The 20162-nt window shown below is 53.0% G+C and overlaps 1 protein-coding gene across 3 annotated transcripts in view; it reads left to right on the forward strand.

The window, feature by feature from the left end:
* Window positions 1-20162, forward strand: part of PSMC5 (proteasome 26S subunit, ATPase 5) — an 84326-nt gene that overhangs the window by 59669 nt on the left and 4495 nt on the right. For all 3 annotated transcript variants that reach the window (XM_075350300.1, XM_075350298.1, XM_075350299.1), the window contains exons 8-10: window positions 1457-1647; window positions 9124-9222; window positions 9534-9644. In XM_075350300.1, coding sequence (XP_075206415.1) covers window positions 1457-1647; window positions 9124-9222; window positions 9534-9644 — 401 coding nt within the window. The remainder of the gene's footprint in view (window positions 1-1456; window positions 1648-9123; window positions 9223-9533; window positions 9645-20162) is intronic.

Consider the following 20162-nt stretch of genomic DNA (forward strand, 5'->3'; position numbering starts at 1 on the left):
CCCCCATCCTGTTCATATACCCCCCATCCTGTTCATATACCCCCCATCCTGTTCATATACCCCCCATCCTGTTCATATACCCCCCATCCTGTTCATATACCCCCCATCCTGTTCATATACCCCCCCCATCCTGTTCATATACCCCCCCCATCCTGTTCACATACCCCCCCATCCTGTTCACATACCCCCCCATCCTGTTCACATACCCCCCCATCCTGTTCACATACCCCCCCCATCCTGTTCACATACCCCCCCATCCTGTTCACATACCCCCCCATCCTGTTCACATACCCCCCCATCCTGTTCACATACCCCCCCCATCCTGTTCACATACCCCCCCATCCTGTTCACATACCCCCCCATCCTGTTCACATACACCCCCCCATCCTGTTCACATACACCCCCCCATCCTGTTCACATACCCCCCCCATCCTGTTCACATACCCCCCCCATCCTGTTCACATACCCCCCCCCATCCTGTTCACATACCCCCCCCCATCCTGTTCACATACCCCCCCCATCCTGTTCACATACCCCCCCCCCATCCTGTTCACATACCCCCCCCCCTATCCTGTTCACATACCCCCCCCATCCTGCCTGCTCATATACTCCCATCCTGCTATATGCCCCCATCGTGCTCATATACCATCCTGGTATATGGCCGGTATCCTATAGCACAGAGAAAAAAATAAACGTTTATACTCACCTTTTCCTCACTCCCTCCAGCACCGATCATCTTCCTCTCTGCGCCACTGACCTGTGTGTGTGGAGCCGTTCCCCTGCTGCATCGCGATGTCTTCCTGTCTGTGCCGATCAGCTGACCGGCACAGACAGGAAGACATCGCGTGCAGCAGGGGGGCGGCTCCACACACGGGGACGGGTGAGTGTACTGATTCACTGCACCCCGCGCTGGTAATGACGCGCGGGGGGCAGTGAATACAGCCGCACATGATCACTCCAGGCTGTAATTGCCAGGAGTGATCATGCGGCCGGCTCTTTGCTATGCGCGCGTCCCCGCTCGTCCTCCCGCCCACCTGTCAGCGCCGGCTTCTGCACTGAGAGATGGGCGGGAGGATGGGCGTGCATATGTAATGAGCGGGCCCACGTGGTCACAGCAGGCTGCTACAGCCTGCTCATGCCCCCGATGACCCGCTCCACCGCAGCACCTCATTCCCCGGAGCCACAGTCAGACCATAAGACGCACCCCCAACTTTCCCCCAACATTTGGGGGAAAAAAGTGCGTCCTCTGGTCCGAAAAATACGGTAATTGACGTTGGCTATAAGTTTACAGCTCCTGCACTGAGCCGAATTATCGTCTGCTGCATACGGACTCCATTAAAGATGGGCGAGTCAGGTGTCAAATATGCCCCATCACCAACTGGCATGATTGTGTTACTAAAAAGTGCATGACTACACAGGTAGATGTATTAATTCTTAACCTCTGGTACATTACTAGGCGCTCGTATGGTGCGAGAACTCTTCGTCATGGCTCGAGAGCACGCTCCTTCCATCATATTCATGGATGAGATTGATTCCATTGGATCTTCACGGTTGGAAGGGGGCTCTGGTGGAGACAGTGAAGTGCAGCGTACCATGCTCGAGCTGCTGAACCAGCTGGATGGGTTTGAGGCTACAAAGAATATTAAGGTATGCTATGCTTTAATGCATTAATAAACATGGTTGGCCTTTCAGCTTTCATATTCTATCACAAATCTATGTTCATCTAACTTGCTGACATATCCTAGTTATCTTTACTTGTAGGATTCCCTCGCGTTTCCTTGAAACATTCTTGGTTTTCTTTGTATGACATGATACAGATTTCAGACATATTTACAATAAGTATCTATGATGCTGTTTGGTTCAAAAGAACAAGAATTGCTTTATACGGACAAGAAAAAATAAAAACGATAGTCACGATAGTCAGGTGCTGTTTCCTTCAAAATAAGAGCCACGTACTCCAGAAAACGAAAAACTAAAATAGATCCTCATCACATGTTGCCATTAGTACCTTTTTATCCTATATGGACATATGACTGAGGCAACCAGAGAATGGGACCTCTGCCCTATGAGATTAGGGGTCTCCTTACCCTTTAACCCTCGTTTACTTGTCAGTGAAAATATATAGACCGGTTTTTCATCAGTCTTTTGGATCAAATTTTCATCTGGGTTTGGTCAGCAAAACAATCACGAACATGTGCATATCCACGTAGACTATAATCAGTACATGTTATGTCTGGGAAAGTATGGATTGAACACATACATAACATGTAAATGAGGCTTTATCCTAATGGAGATTAAATGGATAGATCAGTAGAAAGCTGGAGTGCAGACTGTCATGTAAGGGTGCTTTCACACATCCGGCATTTCACCGGTTTGCCGGATCCGTCACAATCCAGTACAGTGCAATACAGTACAATGGCATCGCGGCGACCTCCGGTCACATGTGACCGGAGCTTGCCGCAATGCCATTGTACTGTATTGCACTGTACTGGAGTGTGACGGATCCGGCAAACTGGCGAAATGCCGGATGTGTGAAAGCATCCTAATACTACGCTGCCAGTTATTACCGAGGTGTGGCCACATGCTGCTCTTAAGCCTGCTTTACCTGAGACGACCGATTGTGCGATAGCTCGATTGATCGTACCCGCCCCTCGTTGTTTTTGCATCACGGGCAATTAGTTGTCCGTGGCGCACAAACTCGTTTAAACCCCCGTCACACGTACTTACCTTCTGGACGACCTCGCTGTGGGCGACGAACGTCCACGTCCTGGAGTGGGAGGGACGTTCGGCGTCACAGCGACGTCACACGGCAGCCGGCCAATAGAAGCAGAGGCGCGGAGATGAGAGGGATGTAAACATCCCACCCACCTCCTTCCTTCCATTAAGCCGTCGGGTGCCACTGGAGGCAGGTAAGCTGCTGTTCATCGTTCCCGTGGTGTCACACGGAGCAACGTGTGATGCCACGGAAACGATGATCAACCACCGCCATTTTAATGAAAAAATTTTATGAAACCTAGCGACGAGTACACGACTCACGATTTGTGAGCGATACTGCGTCGCTAGGAGGTGTTACACGAGACGACGACGTGTACGATGCCGGATGTGCGCCACGAAAACCGTGACCCCGACGATGCATCGCACGATCAGCCGTCTCGTGTAAAGCCCGCATTAGGGTCTGCCAGTGGCCACAAGATTGGCAAATTTTTAACACCATGGCCATCTGCAGAATGTGGCTGGTCTCTAAGATTTCTTTTAAGTGTCTATTAAAAGGGTTGTTCATGTTTAAATGCAGTCTTCAGTTACTTTATATGACCCCATTTGCATACATGCGGTCACGTGCTGTTTGGGTATATTTTTTTTTTTTTTTATTCACTTCTATTGAAGAAACAGAGTGGCAGGTGACTGCATGTATTTGTAGCATTGGCAGTACCAGGGAATGGTGACGACATCTTTAACAGATTACAACCCCTATTATACTCTGTGGAGAGATGAGGAGCAGAGTGCGAGAATGGCCAGGGGGAGACTCAAAGATCACGCTGTGCTTCCTAATGGATCTTTTTCCTGAGCCCAGAGCTTGATTCACAGCTACGCTTCTCTGTATTTCTGTACAAGTTCCTCCATGCTACTTCGGCCCATGTGCTATCTAAGGCATGAAGAGCAGGAATCCTTCTGGGTACAGGCGTCTTCATAGCAGCAAGTCTCTTCCTACCAGCTCTGAGTCAATTGCAAAAACAGAGTGGAAAACTAATGAGCATGCAGGATACAAGTCATAATGGCAGACACAGCATTATTCCTTATGGACAACTTTTATCATCTAGCAGTTGCCCCCTCCATGTTTTGGAGGTGTGTGTGTGATTTGCTCCTCCTGCACCTGTGATGCCTCTACTTAGTGGGGGTTTAGCTGCATCCTAGTAGAGTACTAGTTTTTGGCCTGGGCTATGTACACACTGCAGCCCATCTTTGCTGTAAGTAATTGCTTAATTTCTTCGGCGCTCTATTGGGAGACCCAGACGATTGGGTGTATAGCACTGCCTCCGGAGGCCACACAAAGCAATTACACTAAAAAGTGTAAGGCCCCTCCCCTTCTGGCTATACACCCCCAGTGGGATCACTGGCTCACCAGTTTTCTGCTTTGTGCGAAGGAGGTCAGACATCCACGCATAGCTCCACTGTTTGTAGTCAGCAGTAGCTGCTGGCTCTATCGGATGGAAGAAAAGAGGGCCCATATGGGGCCCCCAGCATGCTCCCTTCTCACCCGCGGTGGTGCTTGTAAGGTTGAGGTACCTATTGCTGGTACAGAGGCTGGAGCCCACATGCTGTTTTCCTTCCACATCCCCTGGAGGGCTCTGTGGAAGTGGGATCTTGCCGGCCCCCAAGCCCTGGGGCCGGGCTCCATCCACAGACCCAGAGAACCTGCTGGATTTGGAGCGGGAGTGCCGTTCAGGGACAAGGCCCTGCAACTTTCAGGTACTCTGTGTCCCCGGCAGGCACGGACACTCTCAAGGCTTGCTGAGAGTTATAGTGCGCCGGGGACAGTAGCGCTGTACGCTGGGGTTAGGTCACTGCAGCTTTGCTGAGTGACGTTATATGTTGGGAACTACTGCGCCGACCGCTCCTGGAGCGGCGGCGCAGCTGCGACTTGTGGTGCGCCGGGGACTTGGCGCCGACCGCGCTTTTACGGCGGCGGCGCTTCTAACTTTAGCCCCCGGCTTCTGCGGCCTAGCGCCGCTTCGTTCCCGCCCCCACCCTGTCACTCAGGGTAGGGGAGAGACGCTGCTCAATTGGCAGCGCCGAGGGCTGGAGCTTTATTTACATGCTCCAGCCCTCTCACTAGGCACAGGGGGAAGCAGACTTCCCGCTCTTCGTCGGTGTACGCCCAGGGCCCGCCCCCCCCTCTCCACAAGGACGCCGGCAGCCATTACACATGCGATCTGGCTGGGGAGAGGCAGCAGGCTCTGGGAGACCCAGACTAGAGGGATTTCTGGCGACCACACACCGCTCCTAAGCGGGCGGTAAGCTGCACAGTAGTGCTGGCCCCACTAGTGCCTCAGTGATATATTAGTGTACTTCTTTCTTGGTACCATATATATATATATTTATATAGTGCACTGTAAGGTCGCTTCTTGGCTGGACACCCTGTACTGCTCTAAGGAGGCAGCAACATGTCATCCGCAAAACGCAAGGCTGCCAAGGCACGGGCTGTGTACACTGTTTGTACTGCATGTGGGGCTAATCTACCGGCAGGCTCCAATGATTTACATTGTGTGCAATGTTCAGTCCCAGTGGCACTTCGTCAGCCAGAGCCTATTGTGGTGGTAGCCCAGGCTGAGACGCCTGTGAACCCTGCCCCGGTGACGGGGACAGACTTTGCAGTGTTTGCTGATAAAATGTCTGAGACTATGTCAAAAATCCTGGAGACCTTGCAGGCCAGGCCAGTTCCTCAGACCATGGACACTGCTGTGTCTCTGCTCTCCGGTCCCCCTCAGTTGGAACTAATCCGTACTTCAAGGGGGTCTCAAGCATCACAAGCCGAAGTCTCTGACTCAGATGACAGTCCCAGGCAGCCTAAGCGAGCTCGCTGGGAAAGACCCTCGACGTCATCACACTGCTCAGGGTCTCAGCGAGAAGAGTCTCTCTGTGAGGAGACTGAGGACGGTGATCAGGATTCTAATCCTGAGGCCCCTCTCAATCTGGATGCCCCTGATGGTGACGCCATGGTTAATGACCTTATATCGGCGATTAATAGACTGTTGGATATTTCTCCACCAGCCCCTTCTGCAGAGGAGGCAGCTGCACAGCAGGAGAAGTTCCATTTCCTGTATCCCAAGCGTAAATTAAGTGCTTTTTTGGACCACTCTGACTTCAGAGAATCAATCCAGAAGCACGACGCTCATCCAGACAAGCGTTTCTCTAAACGTTCTAAGGATACCCGTTATCCTTTTCCCTCTGAAGTGGCCAAACGCTGGACCCAGTGTCCAAAGGTGGATCCCCCAATTTCCAAGCTTGCGGCTAGATCCATAGTCGCAGTAGAGGATGGCGCTTCACTTAAAGATGCCAACGACAGACAGATGGACCTTTGGTTAAAATCTGTCTATGAAGCTATCGGCGCGTCGTTTGCTCCAGCATTCGCGGCCGTGTGGGCACTACAAGCTATTTCAGCTGGTTTAGCACAGGTGGATGCTATCATGCATCCAGCAGTGCCGCAGGTGGCGTCCCTAACTTCGCAAATGTCTGCGTTTGCGACCTATGCTATCAATGCTGTCCTAGAATCTACGAGCCGTACCTCTATGGCGGCCGCCAATTCTGTGGTTTTGCGCAGAGCCTTATGGTTAAAGGACTGGAAAGCAGATGCTGGTTCCAAAAAATGCTTAACCAGCTTGCCATTATCTAGAGACAGACTGTTTGGTGAGCCATTGGCTGAAATCATAAAACAGTCTAAGGGTAAGGACTCTTCCTTGCCACAGCCCAGAGCAAATAAACCTCAACAGAAAAAGTGGCAGTCGAGGTTTCGGTCCTTTCGAGGCTCGGGCAAGGCCCAATTCTCCTCGTCCAAAACGACTCAGAAGGGACAAGGGAGCTCAGATTCCTGGCGGGCTCACTCACGCCCCAGGAAAGCAAATGGAGGAACCGCTTCCAAGGCGGCTACCTCATGACTTTCGGCCTCCTCCCTCCGCATCCTCGGTCGGTGGCAGGCTCTCCCGCTTTTGCGACATTTGGCTGTCTCAGGTCAAAGACCGGTGGGTAACAGACATTTTGTCTCGCGGGTACAGAATCGAGTTCAGTTCCCGGCCTCCACTTCGGTTCTTCAGAACCTCCCCACACCCCAACCGAGCAGATGCCCTGCTGCAGGCGGTGGACTCTCTAAGAGCAGAAGGAGTCGTGATCCCTGTCCCCCCTCAGGAACGGGGGCGAGGATTTTACTCCAATCTCTTTGTGGTTCCAAAAAAGGACGGCTCCTTCCGTCCTGTTCTGGACCTAAAACTGCTCAACAAGCATGTGAACGCCAGGCGGTTCCGGATGGAATCCCTCCGCTCAGTCATTGCCTCAATGTCCCAAGGAGATTTCCTAGCATCAATAGACATCAAAGATGCTTATCTCCACGTGCCGATTGCTACGGAGCACCAACGCTTTCTACGCTTCGTGATAGGAGACGACCATCTTCAGTTCGTAGCTCTGCCATTTGGTCTGGCGACAGCCCCTCGGGTATTCACCAAGATCATGGCAGCAGTGGTAGCAGTCTTGCACTCTCACGGACACTCTGTGATCCCTTACTTGGACGATCTACTGGTCAAGGCACCCTCTCAGGAGGCATGCCAACTCAGCCTGAATTTTGCACTGGAGACTCTCCAGGCGTTCGGGTGGATCATCAACTTCCCAAAGTCAAATCTGTCACCGACTCAATCACTAACGTATCTTGGCATGGAGTTTCATACTCTCTCAGCGATAGTGAAGCTTCCGCTGGACAAGCAGCGGTCTCTACAGACGGGGGTGCAGGCTCTCCTTCAAAGTCAGTCGCACTCCTTAAGACGCCTCATGCACTTCCTCGGGAAGATGGTGGCGGCAATAGAGGCGGTTCCGTTTGCGCAGTTTCATCTGCGTCCACTTCAATGGGACATTCTCCGCCAATGGGACGGGAAGTCGGCATCCCTGGACAGGAAAGTCTCCCTTTCCCAGACGGCCAAGGACTCTCTGCAGTGGTGGCTCCTTTCCACCTCATTATCACAGGGAAGATCCTTCCTACTACCGTCCTGGGCGGTGGTCACGACAGACGCGAGTCTGTCAGGGTGGGGAGCAGTGTTTCTCCACCACAGGGCTCAGGGTACGTGGACTCAGCAGGAGTCCAGCCTTCAGATCAATGTTCTGGAAATCAGAGCAGTGTTTCTTGCCCTACTAGCCTTCCAGCAGTGGCTAGAAGGGAAGCAGATCCGAATTCGGTCCCATCAGGGCTGAAGGCCCATTCTACCAGAGCCGTGGGTGCGTCCTGGGCATTGCGACACCAGGCTACGGCTCAACAGGTGTGCCAGGCAGCTACCTGGTCGAGTCTGCACACTTTCACCAAACATTATCAGGTGCATACCTATGCTTCGGCGGACGCCAGCCTAGGTAGAAGAGTCCTGCAGGCGGCAGTTGCCTCCCCGTAGGGGAGGGCTGTCTTTGCAGCTCTAACATGAGGTATTTCTTTACCCACCCAGGGACAGCTTTTGGACGTCCCAATCGTCTGGGTCTCCCAATAGAGCGCCGAAGAAGAAGGGAATTTTGTTACTTACCGTAAATTCCTTTTCTTCTAGCTCTTATTGGGAGACCCAGCACCCGCCCTGTTGTCCTTCGGGATTTTTGGTTTGTTTGCGGGTACACATGTTGTTCATGTTGAACGGTTTTCAGTTCTCCGATGTTACTCGGAGTGAATTTGTTTAAACCAGTTATTGGCTTTCCTCCTTCTTGCTTTTGCACTAAAACTGGTGAGCCAGTGATCCCACTGGGGGTGTATAGCCAGAAGGGGAGGGGCCTTACACTTTTTAGTGTAATTGCTTTGTGTGGCCTCCGGAGGCAGTGCTATACACCCAATCGTCTGGGTCTCCCAATAAGAGCTAGAAGAAAAGGAATTTACGGTAAGTAACAAAATTCCCTTCTTTTGGAGGATATTTATTCCTCTTTATGTTGTTTTCTTATGGACAGCTTGGTTTGAAGTTACTTTAAAGTGGATTTACCCCTTATGAAACGTCACAATCGTGTATCTATAGCATACTGGTTTCTAATACTTCGCTTGGGATGGATGCAGTTTGCTCAGTATTGCTCTTTAAGGCTAAGGACACACATCCGGCTTTTCTCCCGTTTGTCGGATCTGGCGCGCTCCCGTACAGTCTATAAAGTACAGTGGCTGCGCTGTAACTTCCTGGCCACTTGCTCCGGTCACATGACAGCACGTGACCGGAGCTTGTTGCGCAGCCACTCTACTATACACAGTGTACGGGAGCGCGCCGGATCCAACAAACGGGAGAATAGCCGGATGTGTGTCCTTAGCCTAATCTACCAGTTTTTGTCCTTCCACCTACTAAACCGTAAGAGAAATCATGTGTTTTTGGTATTTGTGTCACTGATTTATCCACTGTGGTTTTTCCCCAGGTCATTATGGCAACCAACAGAATTGATATATTGGATTCTGCTTTGCTGCGCCCAGGTCGCATTGACAGGAAGATTGAGTTCCCCCCTCCTAATGAAGAGGTAAACGCCTGCACCGTTGTGGTATATGGACTCTTTTCCAGTTCGCTCGGTCAGTTCCTGCACTTTTCTTTATCTTCACCAGCACATTAGCGGATATTATTTGCTTCTATACACTCAACACTGGCACTATCATGAATATTCCTGCTCGTATACATATTCTGCACATGTTCTACCAAAATGCAGAGACTCGGTACAGAAACTGGCCTCACGTTCCTGCATACTTTATGGCCTGCTATGATGGTTCCTCCTATATTAGGTTTGGGACAAGTGTAAGCTAAATGTTTTGTTTTGGTTTTTTTTTTTTCTTGTAGGCGCGTTTGGACATTCTCAAAATCCATTCCCGAAAGATGAACTTGACACGTGGTATCAACTTGCGTAAAATTGCCGAACTTATGCCCGGAGCATCTGGAGCTGAGGTGAAGGTAAGGATCCAGGGACTTGTTTGGAGAGTCACCGTTCAGTCTCACAACTCCAGCAGAGGGACGTATCTGTGCTATTGGCCCAGCACCCAGGTCCTTGCAGATGACGGATTAATAGGGAGCAGATGGATATTTGTGAGGCTGCTCTATAGCGCTCGACACCGCCCACAGTCCCAGGACACAGATCGCTGGGAAACAGATGTGGAAACTATTGTGAAATCCCCGTTTACCCCCTGGACATGTGTTTAACACCCATTCCCAAAATGTTACACCATGACCATACTTTCCGAGTAGTTCAAGTGGGACTGGATGTCAGTAATTTTCAGAGCTGTTTTTCTTGACTTTTTAAATTTAGTTTTAGAGCATGTGTACGGAGGCGAGCTCTGAGGAATCCATCGTGACCTGTAATTGCTAGCAGAGCACAAGTCTGAGTGACTTTTCAGCTGTTTCTATGTGAAGCCATTGTCTATAATAACCAGTTCAGTGTTGGTAATACTACCTGATTCATCCTAGTCCTTAAAGGGACCCTGGCACCAGGTTTGTCCCATATAAACTGCGGCTACCATCAGTTTATATGGGCAAAGAAGGGAATTTTGTTTACCATAAATTCCTTTTCTTCTAGCTCCTATTGGGAGACCCAGACAATTGGGTGTATAGCTACTGCCTCCGGAGGCCACACAGAGTATTACACTTTAAAAAGTGTAACCCCTCCCCTCTGCCTATACACCCTCCCGTGCATCACGGGCCCATCAGTTTTGGTGCCAAAGCAGGAAGGAGGAACTTATAAATTGGTCTAAGGTAAATTCAATCCGAAGGATGTTCGGAGAACTGAAACCATGAACCAAAAGAACCCTTCAACATGAACAACATGTGTACACAACAGAACAACAGCCCGAAGGGAACAGGGGCGGGTGCTGGGTCTCCCAATAGGAGCTAGAAGAAAAGGAATTTACGGTAAGTAAACAAAATTCCCTTCTTCTTTGTCGCTCCATTGGGAGACCCAGACAATTGGGATGTCCAAAAGCAGTCCCTGGGTGGGTAAAAGAATACCTCGATAAAAAGAGCCGAAACAAACGGCCCTCTCTTACAGGTGAGCAACCGCCTCCTGAAGGACTCGCCTACCTAGGCTGGCATCTGCCGAAGCATAGGCATGCACCTGATAGTGTTTCGTGAAAGTGTGCAGACTCGCTCAGGTAGCGCTGACACACCTGCTGAGCCGTAGCCTGGTGACGCAATGCCCAGGATGCCCCTACGGCTCTGGTAGAATGGGCTTTCAGCCCTAAAGGAATCGGAAGCCCCGAAAACGGTAGGCTTCAAGAATCCGTTCCTTGATCCACCGAGCCAAGGTTGACTTGGAAGCCTGCGACCCCTTACGCTGGTTAGCGACAAGGACAAGGAGCGCAGCAGAACGGCGCAGGGGCGCAGTGTGCGAAATGTAGAGCCGGAGTGCTCTCACAAATCTAAGAAGTGCAAATCCTTTTCACACTGGTGAACTGGATGAGCCAAAAGAAGGTAAGGAGATATCCTGATTGAGAAGAAAAAGGGGGATACCACCTTAAGTAGGAATTCCGGGACCGGACGCAGGACCACCTCGTCCTGGTGTAACACCAGGAAGGGGGCTTTGCATGATAGCGCTGCTAGCTCCGACACTCTCCGAAGTGATGCGCCTGCCACTAGGAAGACCACCTTCTGCGAAAGGCGTGATAGCGATAACTCCGAGGACGCTAAGAGCCAGGCCACAATGGCCACGCAGTGAGGTTGAAGGCCGCATAATTCAGATGGAAAATGGCCCTTGAGACAGCAAGTCTGGTCGGTCCGGGAGTGCCCACGGGCGACCCACCGTAAGGTGTCACAGATCCAGGTATCACGACCTCCTCGGCCAGTGTAGAGCAACGAGGATGGCGCGGCGGCAGTCGGACCCGATTTTGAATGACACTCTGGGCAGCAGTGCCAGAGGGGGAAATACATAAGGCAGTCGAAATTGCGACCAGTTCTGAACTGATGCGTCCGCCGCCAGCGCTCTGTGCTGGTGGTTGATGCACGCGACCGCCGTGGCGTCGTCCGACTGTATCCGGATCTGCCTGCCGTCCAGCCACCGCTGGAACGCCTTTAGGGCTAGCCACACTGCCCTTAATTCCAGAACATTGATCTGAAGGGAGGACTCTGTCGGAGTCCAGGTTCCCTGAGCCCTGTGGTGGAGGAAGACCGCTGTCCACCCTGACACTCTCGTCCGCCCAGGATGGGAGCAGGAAGGATTTTTCTTTCGACAAGAAGTGGGAAGAAGCAACCACTGAAGAGAGGTTTTGGCTGCCAGAGAAAGAGAGACGTTCCTGTCTAGGGACGTCGACCTCCTGTCCCATTTGCGGAGAATGTGCCATTGGAGTGGACGCAGATGAATACTGCGCAAAGGGAACTCCATTGCCGCCACCATCTTCCCTAGGAAGCGCGTGGGGCACCTCAAGGGGTGTGACTGGGACCGAAGGAGAGAGTGCACCCCTGTATGCAGCGAACGCTGTTTGTCCAGCGGAAGCTTCACTATCTCTGAGAGAGAATGAAACTCCATCAAGAGGTAAGTCAGTGATTGGGTCGGTGTCAATTTTTACTTTGGGAAATTGATGATCCACTCTAACCTCTGGAGAGTCTCCAGAGCAATGTTCGAACCGTGTTGACATGCCACCCGAGAGGGTGTCTTGACTTAGGAGATCGTCTGAGACGGGGATCACCGAGTGTCCCTGAGAGTGTAGGCCCGCCACCACTGATGCCATGACCTTGGTGAAGCCCCGTGGGGCTGTCGCCAGGCCGAAAGGCAGAGCCACGAGCTGAAAGTGTTCGTCCCGGATGGCGAAACACAAGACGCGTTGATGCTCTGGTGCAATCGGAACATGGAGATAAGCATCCCTGATGTCGATTGATGCTAGGAAGTCTCCTTGGGATCGAGACGATGACAGAGCGGAGAGATTTCATCCGAAAAAGTCTGGATCTCACGTGTCTGTTGAGCAGAATGAGGCCCAGAACTGAACGGAACGATCCGTCCCTTTTTTGGTACCCCGAACAAGTTGGAGTAAAACCGCGACCACGTTCTTGAAGCGGAACGGGGATCACAACTCCATCTGCCGTCAGAGTTCACCGGCTGAAAAAATGCATCGGTTCGCTCGGGGGGCGGAGATGTTCTGAAGAAACGAGTCGGAGGACGAGAGCTGATCTCTATCCTGTAACCGTGAGACAGAATGTCTCTCACCCATCGGTTTTGGACATGTGCCCACCAGGCGTCGCAAGAGCGGGAGAGCCTGCCACCGACCGAGGTCGCGGTCTTGGTTAGGCCGAAGTCATGAGGAAGCCGCCTTGGAGGCGGTTCCTCCGGCGGTCTTTGTAATACTTGACTTAGACCGCCATGCAGAAGAGTTCCTCTGGCCCTCCTCTGACCTGTTGGACGTGGAGGAACGGAACTTGGCTGAGGACCGAAAGGACCGAAACCTCGATTGTATTTTTCGTTGCTGAGGTCTGTTTGGTTTGGACTGGGGTAAGGACGAGTCCTTTCCCTTGGACTGTTTAATAATTTCATCCAATTGCTCGTCAAACAAACGGTCGCCAGAAAATGGCAAACCGGTTAAGAACTTCTTGGAAGCAGAGTCTGCCTTCCATTCACGTAGCCCAATGGCCCTGCGGGCTGCCACCGAATTGGTGGATGCTACCGCTGTACGGCTCGCAGAGTCCAGGAACGGCATTCATGGCATAAGGACGAAAAAACCTACGCTTGAGAAGCCAAGGACACAACCTGTGGAGCAGAGGTACGTGTGACCGCATTAATCTCAGACAGACAAGCTGAGATAGCTTGGAGTGCCGTCACGGCTGCGAAGGCCGGGGCAAAAGATGCGCCTCAGTGGCATCCATGAGAGATGAACCATCTGCCACTAATACTACGGATCTAGCCGCCAGTCTGGAGACTGGAGGATCCACCTTGTGACACTGTGCCCAACCCTTAACTACGTCAGGGGGGGAAAGGGTAACGTGTGTCATTAAGGCGCTTAGTAAAGCGCTTGTCCGGAAAGTTCTGTGCTTCTGGACAGCCTCTCTGGAGTTAGAGTGATCGAAAAAAACGCACTCCGTGTACATTTGGGAAACCTAAACTGGTGTTTCTCCCGCTGTGAAGCCGACTCCTCCATAGGAGAAGATGGGGGAGAGAGGTCTAGCACCTGGTTGATGGATGCTATAAGGTCATTTACTATGGCGTCCCCTTCAGGTGTATCCAGATTGAGAGCAACGTCCGGGTCAGAGCCCTGAGCTGCGACCTCCGCGTCATTCTCCCGAGAGTCCTCAAGCTGAGACCCCGAACAGTGTGATGAAGTCGTGGAAGGTTCCCAGCGAGCCCGCTTAGCCTGTCTGAGGCCGCGGTCCGTGTCGGAGTTCTCACCGTGGGATCTGGGTGTTACCCCAGGAGCCCCTTGTTGTACCGACCCAGAGGGGCCTGGGAGCGATGAACTCACAGCGCCCTGGCCCTGTGTTACCGGTCTGGACTGCAAAGCTTCCAGCTTAGCAGCCCCTCTGTCCATAGACTGGGCCATGGAATGTGAAAACGACTCCGAGAGTTGCTCAGTCAAACGTGCAAACTCTGTCCCTGCCATCTGTGCAGTGGAAACCGGTGGTACCACCTGAGCCGAGGGTCCCACCAGTGCCGGAGGCTCCGGCTGAGTGAGTGCCCCAGGGGCCAAGCATTGTACACAATGATAGGTGGAACCTGTCGGCAATATAGCCGCACAAGAGGTACAGGTTGCAAAGAAAGCCTGTATATATATTATATATATATATACACACTTCGGCACCCAAGGGAGACCAGCACCTGATTGGGAAACTGGTGCCCCCCAGTGCTCAGTGAGGGGGGAGGAGGATACCAAGTATGCTCCAGCCCTCACTGCCGACGTCCAGTCGGCCGTCCCGTCGTTACCCCTGACTGGCAGGCCCGGGAACGGGAGTATATGGTACTAGGCCGCAAGAGCCGGGGACTAAAGTTAAAAACGCGGCCGGCAAACAGGCGCGGTCAGCGCGGTATTCCCGGCCTCACAAACCACACAGCAACCGCTGTGGCGTTTGTCACCCAGGTGCTGCATGCAGCGTCCCAAAGGGGACACAGAGTACCTTATGGATGCAGGGCTCTGTCCCTGATGATGTCCAGTCTCCTGTCCGTCAGAATCCCTCAGGGGCTGCGGATGGAGCCCGGTCCCAGTGCATGGCGACCGGTTAGGAACCCCCTCTCCCGCAGAGCACATTCTGAGATCCTTCCACCGGCAGAATCATACTGAGACCCATATAACAATGGCTGCCGGCGTTCCGAGGGGAGGAAGGAGCCGTGGGCGTGAACCACAAGTGCGGGAATCTTGCCCCATAGTGATCAGTGAGGGGGGAGGAGGACAGCGAAGTGTGCTCCAGCCCTCACTGTCGGCGTCATACCGACCGTCCCGCCCATCCCCCTGACTGGCAGGCCCAGGGGCGGGAGTTTAATACACTAGGCCGCAAAAGCCGGGGACTAAAGTAAAAACCGCGGCCGGCAAACAGGCACGGTCGGCGCGGTAGTCCCGGTCAAAAAACCACACCGCAGTCGCTGCGGCGTCTGAAGGCCAAGGTGCTTCATGCACCGTCCCAAAGGGGACACAGAGTACCTGTAGATGCAGGGCCATGTCCCTGACAATACTCAGTCTCCTGTCCGGCAGATTCCCCCAGGGGCTGCGGATGGAGCCCGGTCCCAGTGCCTGGATGACCGGTTAGGATCCCACTTCACCCAGAGCCCCTAAGGGATGGGGAAGGAAAAACGGCATGTGGCTCCAGCCTGTGTACCCGCAATGTGTACCTCAACCTTAACAGCACCGCCGACTCAGTGGGGTGAGAAGGGAGCATGCCGGGGGCCCTTAGGGGCCCTCTTTTCTTCCATCCGATATAATCAGCAGCTGCTGCTGACTAAAATGTGGAGCATTGTGTGAATGTCAGCCTCCTTCGACACAAAGCATAAAACTGATGGGCCCGTGATGCACGGGAGGGTGTATAGGCAGAGGGGAGGGGTTACACTTTTTAAAGTGTAATACTTTGTGTGGCCTCCGGAGGCAGTAGCTATACACCCAATTGTCTGGGTCTCCCAATGGAGCGACAAAGAAAACCCGGTGATGGGTTCCCTTTAACCTTTCATGCATGTAGATGTCACACCGGCAGCTTGATAATTGTAGGTCACCGAGTGTATATTTTTATATGCGACTACTGAAAATATTTGTTTGTGCTGCTGCTCCCGTAGCCGATCTGTTACTAGATAGCTGAGGCCGCAGGGAAGACCATAGGGAGGTTCTTAATCACCTAACCTCTCTGATGCAACAATCAACAGATGATTAGACAAGGGGAAGGAGCTACCTTTTCTTTGTCGCTCCATTGGGAGACCCAGACAATTGGGTGTATAGGCTATGCCTCCGGAGGCCGCACAAAGTATTACACTAAAAGTGTAAAGCCCCTCCCCTTCTGCCTATACACCCCCCGTGCTCCCACGGGCTCCTCAGTTTTTTGCTTTGTGCGAAGGAGGCAGACATGCACGCACAGCTCCACAGATTGGTCAGCAGCAGCTGCTGACTATATCAGATGGAAGAAAAGTGGGCCCATATAGGGCCCCCAGCATGCTCCCTTCTCACCCCACTCTTGTCGGCGGTGTGGTTAAGGTTGAGGTATCCATTGCGGGTACGGAGGCTGGAGCCCACATGCTGTTTTCCTTCCCCATCCCCCTCAGGGCTCTGGGTGAAGTGGGATCCTATCGGTCTCCAGGCACTGAGACCGTGCTTCATCCACAACTCCTGTGGAGACTGCTGGATAGGAGCCGGGTATCGTTCAGGGACATGGCCCTGCTACTTGGAGGTACTCTGTATCCCTGTGGGGACAGCGCACAGCAACACTCCAGCTTTGCTGGGTGTGCTAGTGCACCGGGGACCGCGGCGCTGACCGGTTTAATATGTGCCATTACACACTCAGCGTTGCTGAGTGTGTTTATGTATAGGGACTGCCGCACTGACCGCCGCTGCCATGGAAACACCGCGGCGCGGCTGGGACTTGTAGTGCGCCGGGGACTTCCACGCCGGCCGCGCTTTTACGGCGGCCGCGTTCATTACTAGAGTCCCCGGCTTTTTGCGGCCTAGTTTCCTTTCCTCCCGCCCACAGCCCTGACAGGCAGGGGAAGGGCAGGACGCTGCACAGAACGAGCAGCACTGAGGGCTGGAGCATGCTTTGCATACTCCACCCTTCTCACTGTGCACAGTGCGGGCACCAGTTCCCGCACTTTCTGGGTCACGCCCACGGCTCCCTCCTCTCCTCAGGACGCCGGCAGCCATTCCTGTCAGCTCCTCGGACGCTGCAGAGGGGGACAAAGTCTGGGAGACCCAGGCAGGGACTCTGGTGGCCTCACAACCGCTTTAAGCGGGTGGTAAGCAGCACCTGTGGTGCTAGCCCCATTGTGCAGTAGTGTAACATTATATGTTTATGGTATATATATATTTTACACTGTATGGTGCACAGTTGATTTCTGGCTATATACCCTATTGTGTTGCTCAGGGAAGATAATAGCATGGCGCCCACGAAAGGCAGGGGTGCCAAAACACAGGCTTTTTATGCTGCCTGCGCCGCATGTACGACCCCGCTACCGCCAGGTTCCACTGACCCTCATTGTGTGCACTGTTCGGCCCCTGTGGCACTTACTCAGCCAGAGCCTCTGCTAAGAGGGGCCCAGGGGGAGCCACCTGCTAACACTGTTCAGGTGACGGGGACGGAGTTTGCAGTCTTCACTGATAAACTCTCTGAGACTATGGCTAAGATACTAGAAGCCTTGCAGTCCAGGCCGGTATCTCAGCACAGGGACTCTGTTGAATCTTTGTTCCCTGGCCCCCCTCAGTTGGACCAACAATGTCCTCCCGGGGTATCTCATGGGTCCCAGGCTGAGGGTTCTGACACAGACCCCAGGCCGACTAAGCGAGCTCGCTTAGAATTTCCCTCGACATCATCATATTGTGCAGGGTCTCAGAGGGGGGAATCTCTGGTTGATGAAGCGGAGACAGTTGATCAGGATTCTGATCCTGAGGCCGCTCTCAATCTTGATACTCCTGACGGGGACGCCATAGTGAACGATCTTATTGCGTCCATCAATCTAATGCTGGATATTTCTCCCTCAGCTCCTCCGGCGGAGGAGTCGGCTTCTCAGCAGGAGAAATTCCGTTTCAGGTTTCCCAAGCGTACACAGAGTATGTTTCTGGACCACTCTGATTTCAGAGAGGCAGTCCAGAATCACCATGCTTGTCCAGATGAGCGTTTTTCTAAGCGCCTTAAGGATACACGTTATCCCTTTCCCCCTGACGTGGTCAAAAGTTGGGCTCAGTGTCCCAAAGTGGATCCTCCAATCTCCAGACTGGCAGCTAGATCCATACTTGCAGTGGAAGATGGGGCGTCACTCAAAGATGCCACTGACAGGCAGATGGAGCTCTGGTTGAAATCCATCTATGAAGCTATCAGCGCTTCTTTTGCCCCAGCATTCGCAGCCGTATGGGCGCTACAAGCTATCTCAGCAGGTCAAGCGCAAATTGACGCAGCCACACGCACGTCCGCGCCACAGGTGGCGTCCATAACCACTCAGACGTCGGCATTTGCGTCTTACGCTATTAATGCTGTCCTGGACTCTGCGAGCCGTACGGCGGTTGCAGCCGCCAATTCGGTGGTACTACGCAGGGCCTTGTGGCTACGGGAATGGAAGGCAGATTCTGTTTCCAAAAAGCGCTTAACCAGTTTGCCAATTTCTGGCGACCGATTGTTTGGCGAGCGTTTGGATGAAATCATCAAACAATCCAAGGGAAAGGATACATCCTTACCCCAGCCCAAACCGAACATACCCCAACAGAGGAGGGGGCAGTCGAGGTTTCGGTCCTTTCGGGGCGCGGGCAGGTCCCAATTCTCCTCGTCCAAAAGGCCTCAGAAAGATCAAAGGAACTCTGATGCATGGCGGTCTAAGTCACGTCCTAAAAAGACCACCGGAGGTGCCGCTACCAAAGCGGCTTCCTCATGACTTTCGGCCTCCGCAATCTGCATCCTCGGTCGGTGGCAGGCTCTCCCGCTTTTGCGACACCTGTCTGCCACGGGTAGAAGACCGCTGGGTGAGAGACATTCTGTCTCACGGTTACAAGATAGAGTTCACCTCTCGTCCCCCGACTCGATTCTTCAGGTCATCCCCGCCTCCCGAGCGAGCCGAGGCTCTTCTGCAGGCGCTGGGCACTCTGAAGGCAGAAGGAGTGGTGGTCCCTGTTCCTCTTCAGCAACAGGGCCACGGTTTTTACTCCAACTTGTTTGTGGTCCCAAAGAAGGACGGGTCTTTCCGTCCTGTCCTGGACCTGAAACTTCTCAACAAACACGTAAAGACCAGGCGGTTCCGGATGGAATCCCTCCGCTCCGTCATCGCCTCAATGTCCCAAGGAGATTTCCTTGCATCGATCGATATCAAAGATGCTTATCTCCACGTACCGATTGCTCCAGAGCACCAGCGCTTCTTGCGCTTCGCCATAGAAAACGAACACCTGCAGTTCGTGGCACTGCCGTTCGGCTTGGCAACAGCCCCACGGGTTTTCACCAAGGTTATGGCTACTGTAGTAGCGGTCCTCCACTCTCAGGGTCACTCGGTGATCCCGTACTTGGATGATCTGTTGATCAAGGCACCCTCTCAAGAGGCATGCCAACACAGCCTCGACGCTACCCTGGAGACTCTCCAGAGTTTCGGGTGGATCATCAATTTTCCAAAGTCAAATCTGACACCGGCCCAATCGCTGACATACCTTGGCATGGAGTTTCATACCCTCTCAGCGATAGTGAAGCTTCCGCTGATCAAGCAGCGGTCACTACAGAAAGGGGTACAATCTCTCCTTCAAGGCCAGTCACACCCCTTGAGGCGCCTCATGCACTTCCTGGGGAAGATGGTGGCAGCAATGGAGGCAGTCCCTTTCGCGCAGTTTCACCTGCGTCCTCTTCAATGGGACATCCTACGCAAATGGGACAGGAAGCCGACGTCCCTCGACAGGAACGTCTCCCTCTCTCAGGCGACCAAAGCTTCCCTTCGGTGGTGGCTTCTTCCCACTTCATTATCGAAGGGGAAATCCTTCCTACCCCCATCCTGGGAGGTGGTCACGACGGACGTGAGTCTGTCAGGGTGGGGAGCGGTTTTTCTCCACCACAGGGCTCAGGGTACGTGGACCCAGCAAGAGTCCTCGCTTCAGATCAATGTTCTGGAAATACGGGCAGTGTATCTTGCCCTGAAAGCGTTCCAGCAGTGGCTGGAAGGCAAGCAGATCCGAATTCAGTCGGACAATTCCACAGCGGTGGCATACATCAACCACCAAGGCGGCACACGCAGTCGGCAAGCCTTCCAGGAAGTCCGGCGGATTTTGATGTGGGTGGAAGCCACGGCCTCCACCATCTCTGCAGTTCACATCCCAGGCGTGGAAAACTGGGAAGCAGATTATCTCAGTC

The sequence above is a fragment of the Anomaloglossus baeobatrachus genome, chromosome 5 (genome assembly GCF_048569485.1).
Source record: "Anomaloglossus baeobatrachus isolate aAnoBae1 chromosome 5, aAnoBae1.hap1, whole genome shotgun sequence".
Taxonomy (NCBI): domain Eukaryota; kingdom Metazoa; phylum Chordata; class Amphibia; order Anura; family Aromobatidae; genus Anomaloglossus; species Anomaloglossus baeobatrachus.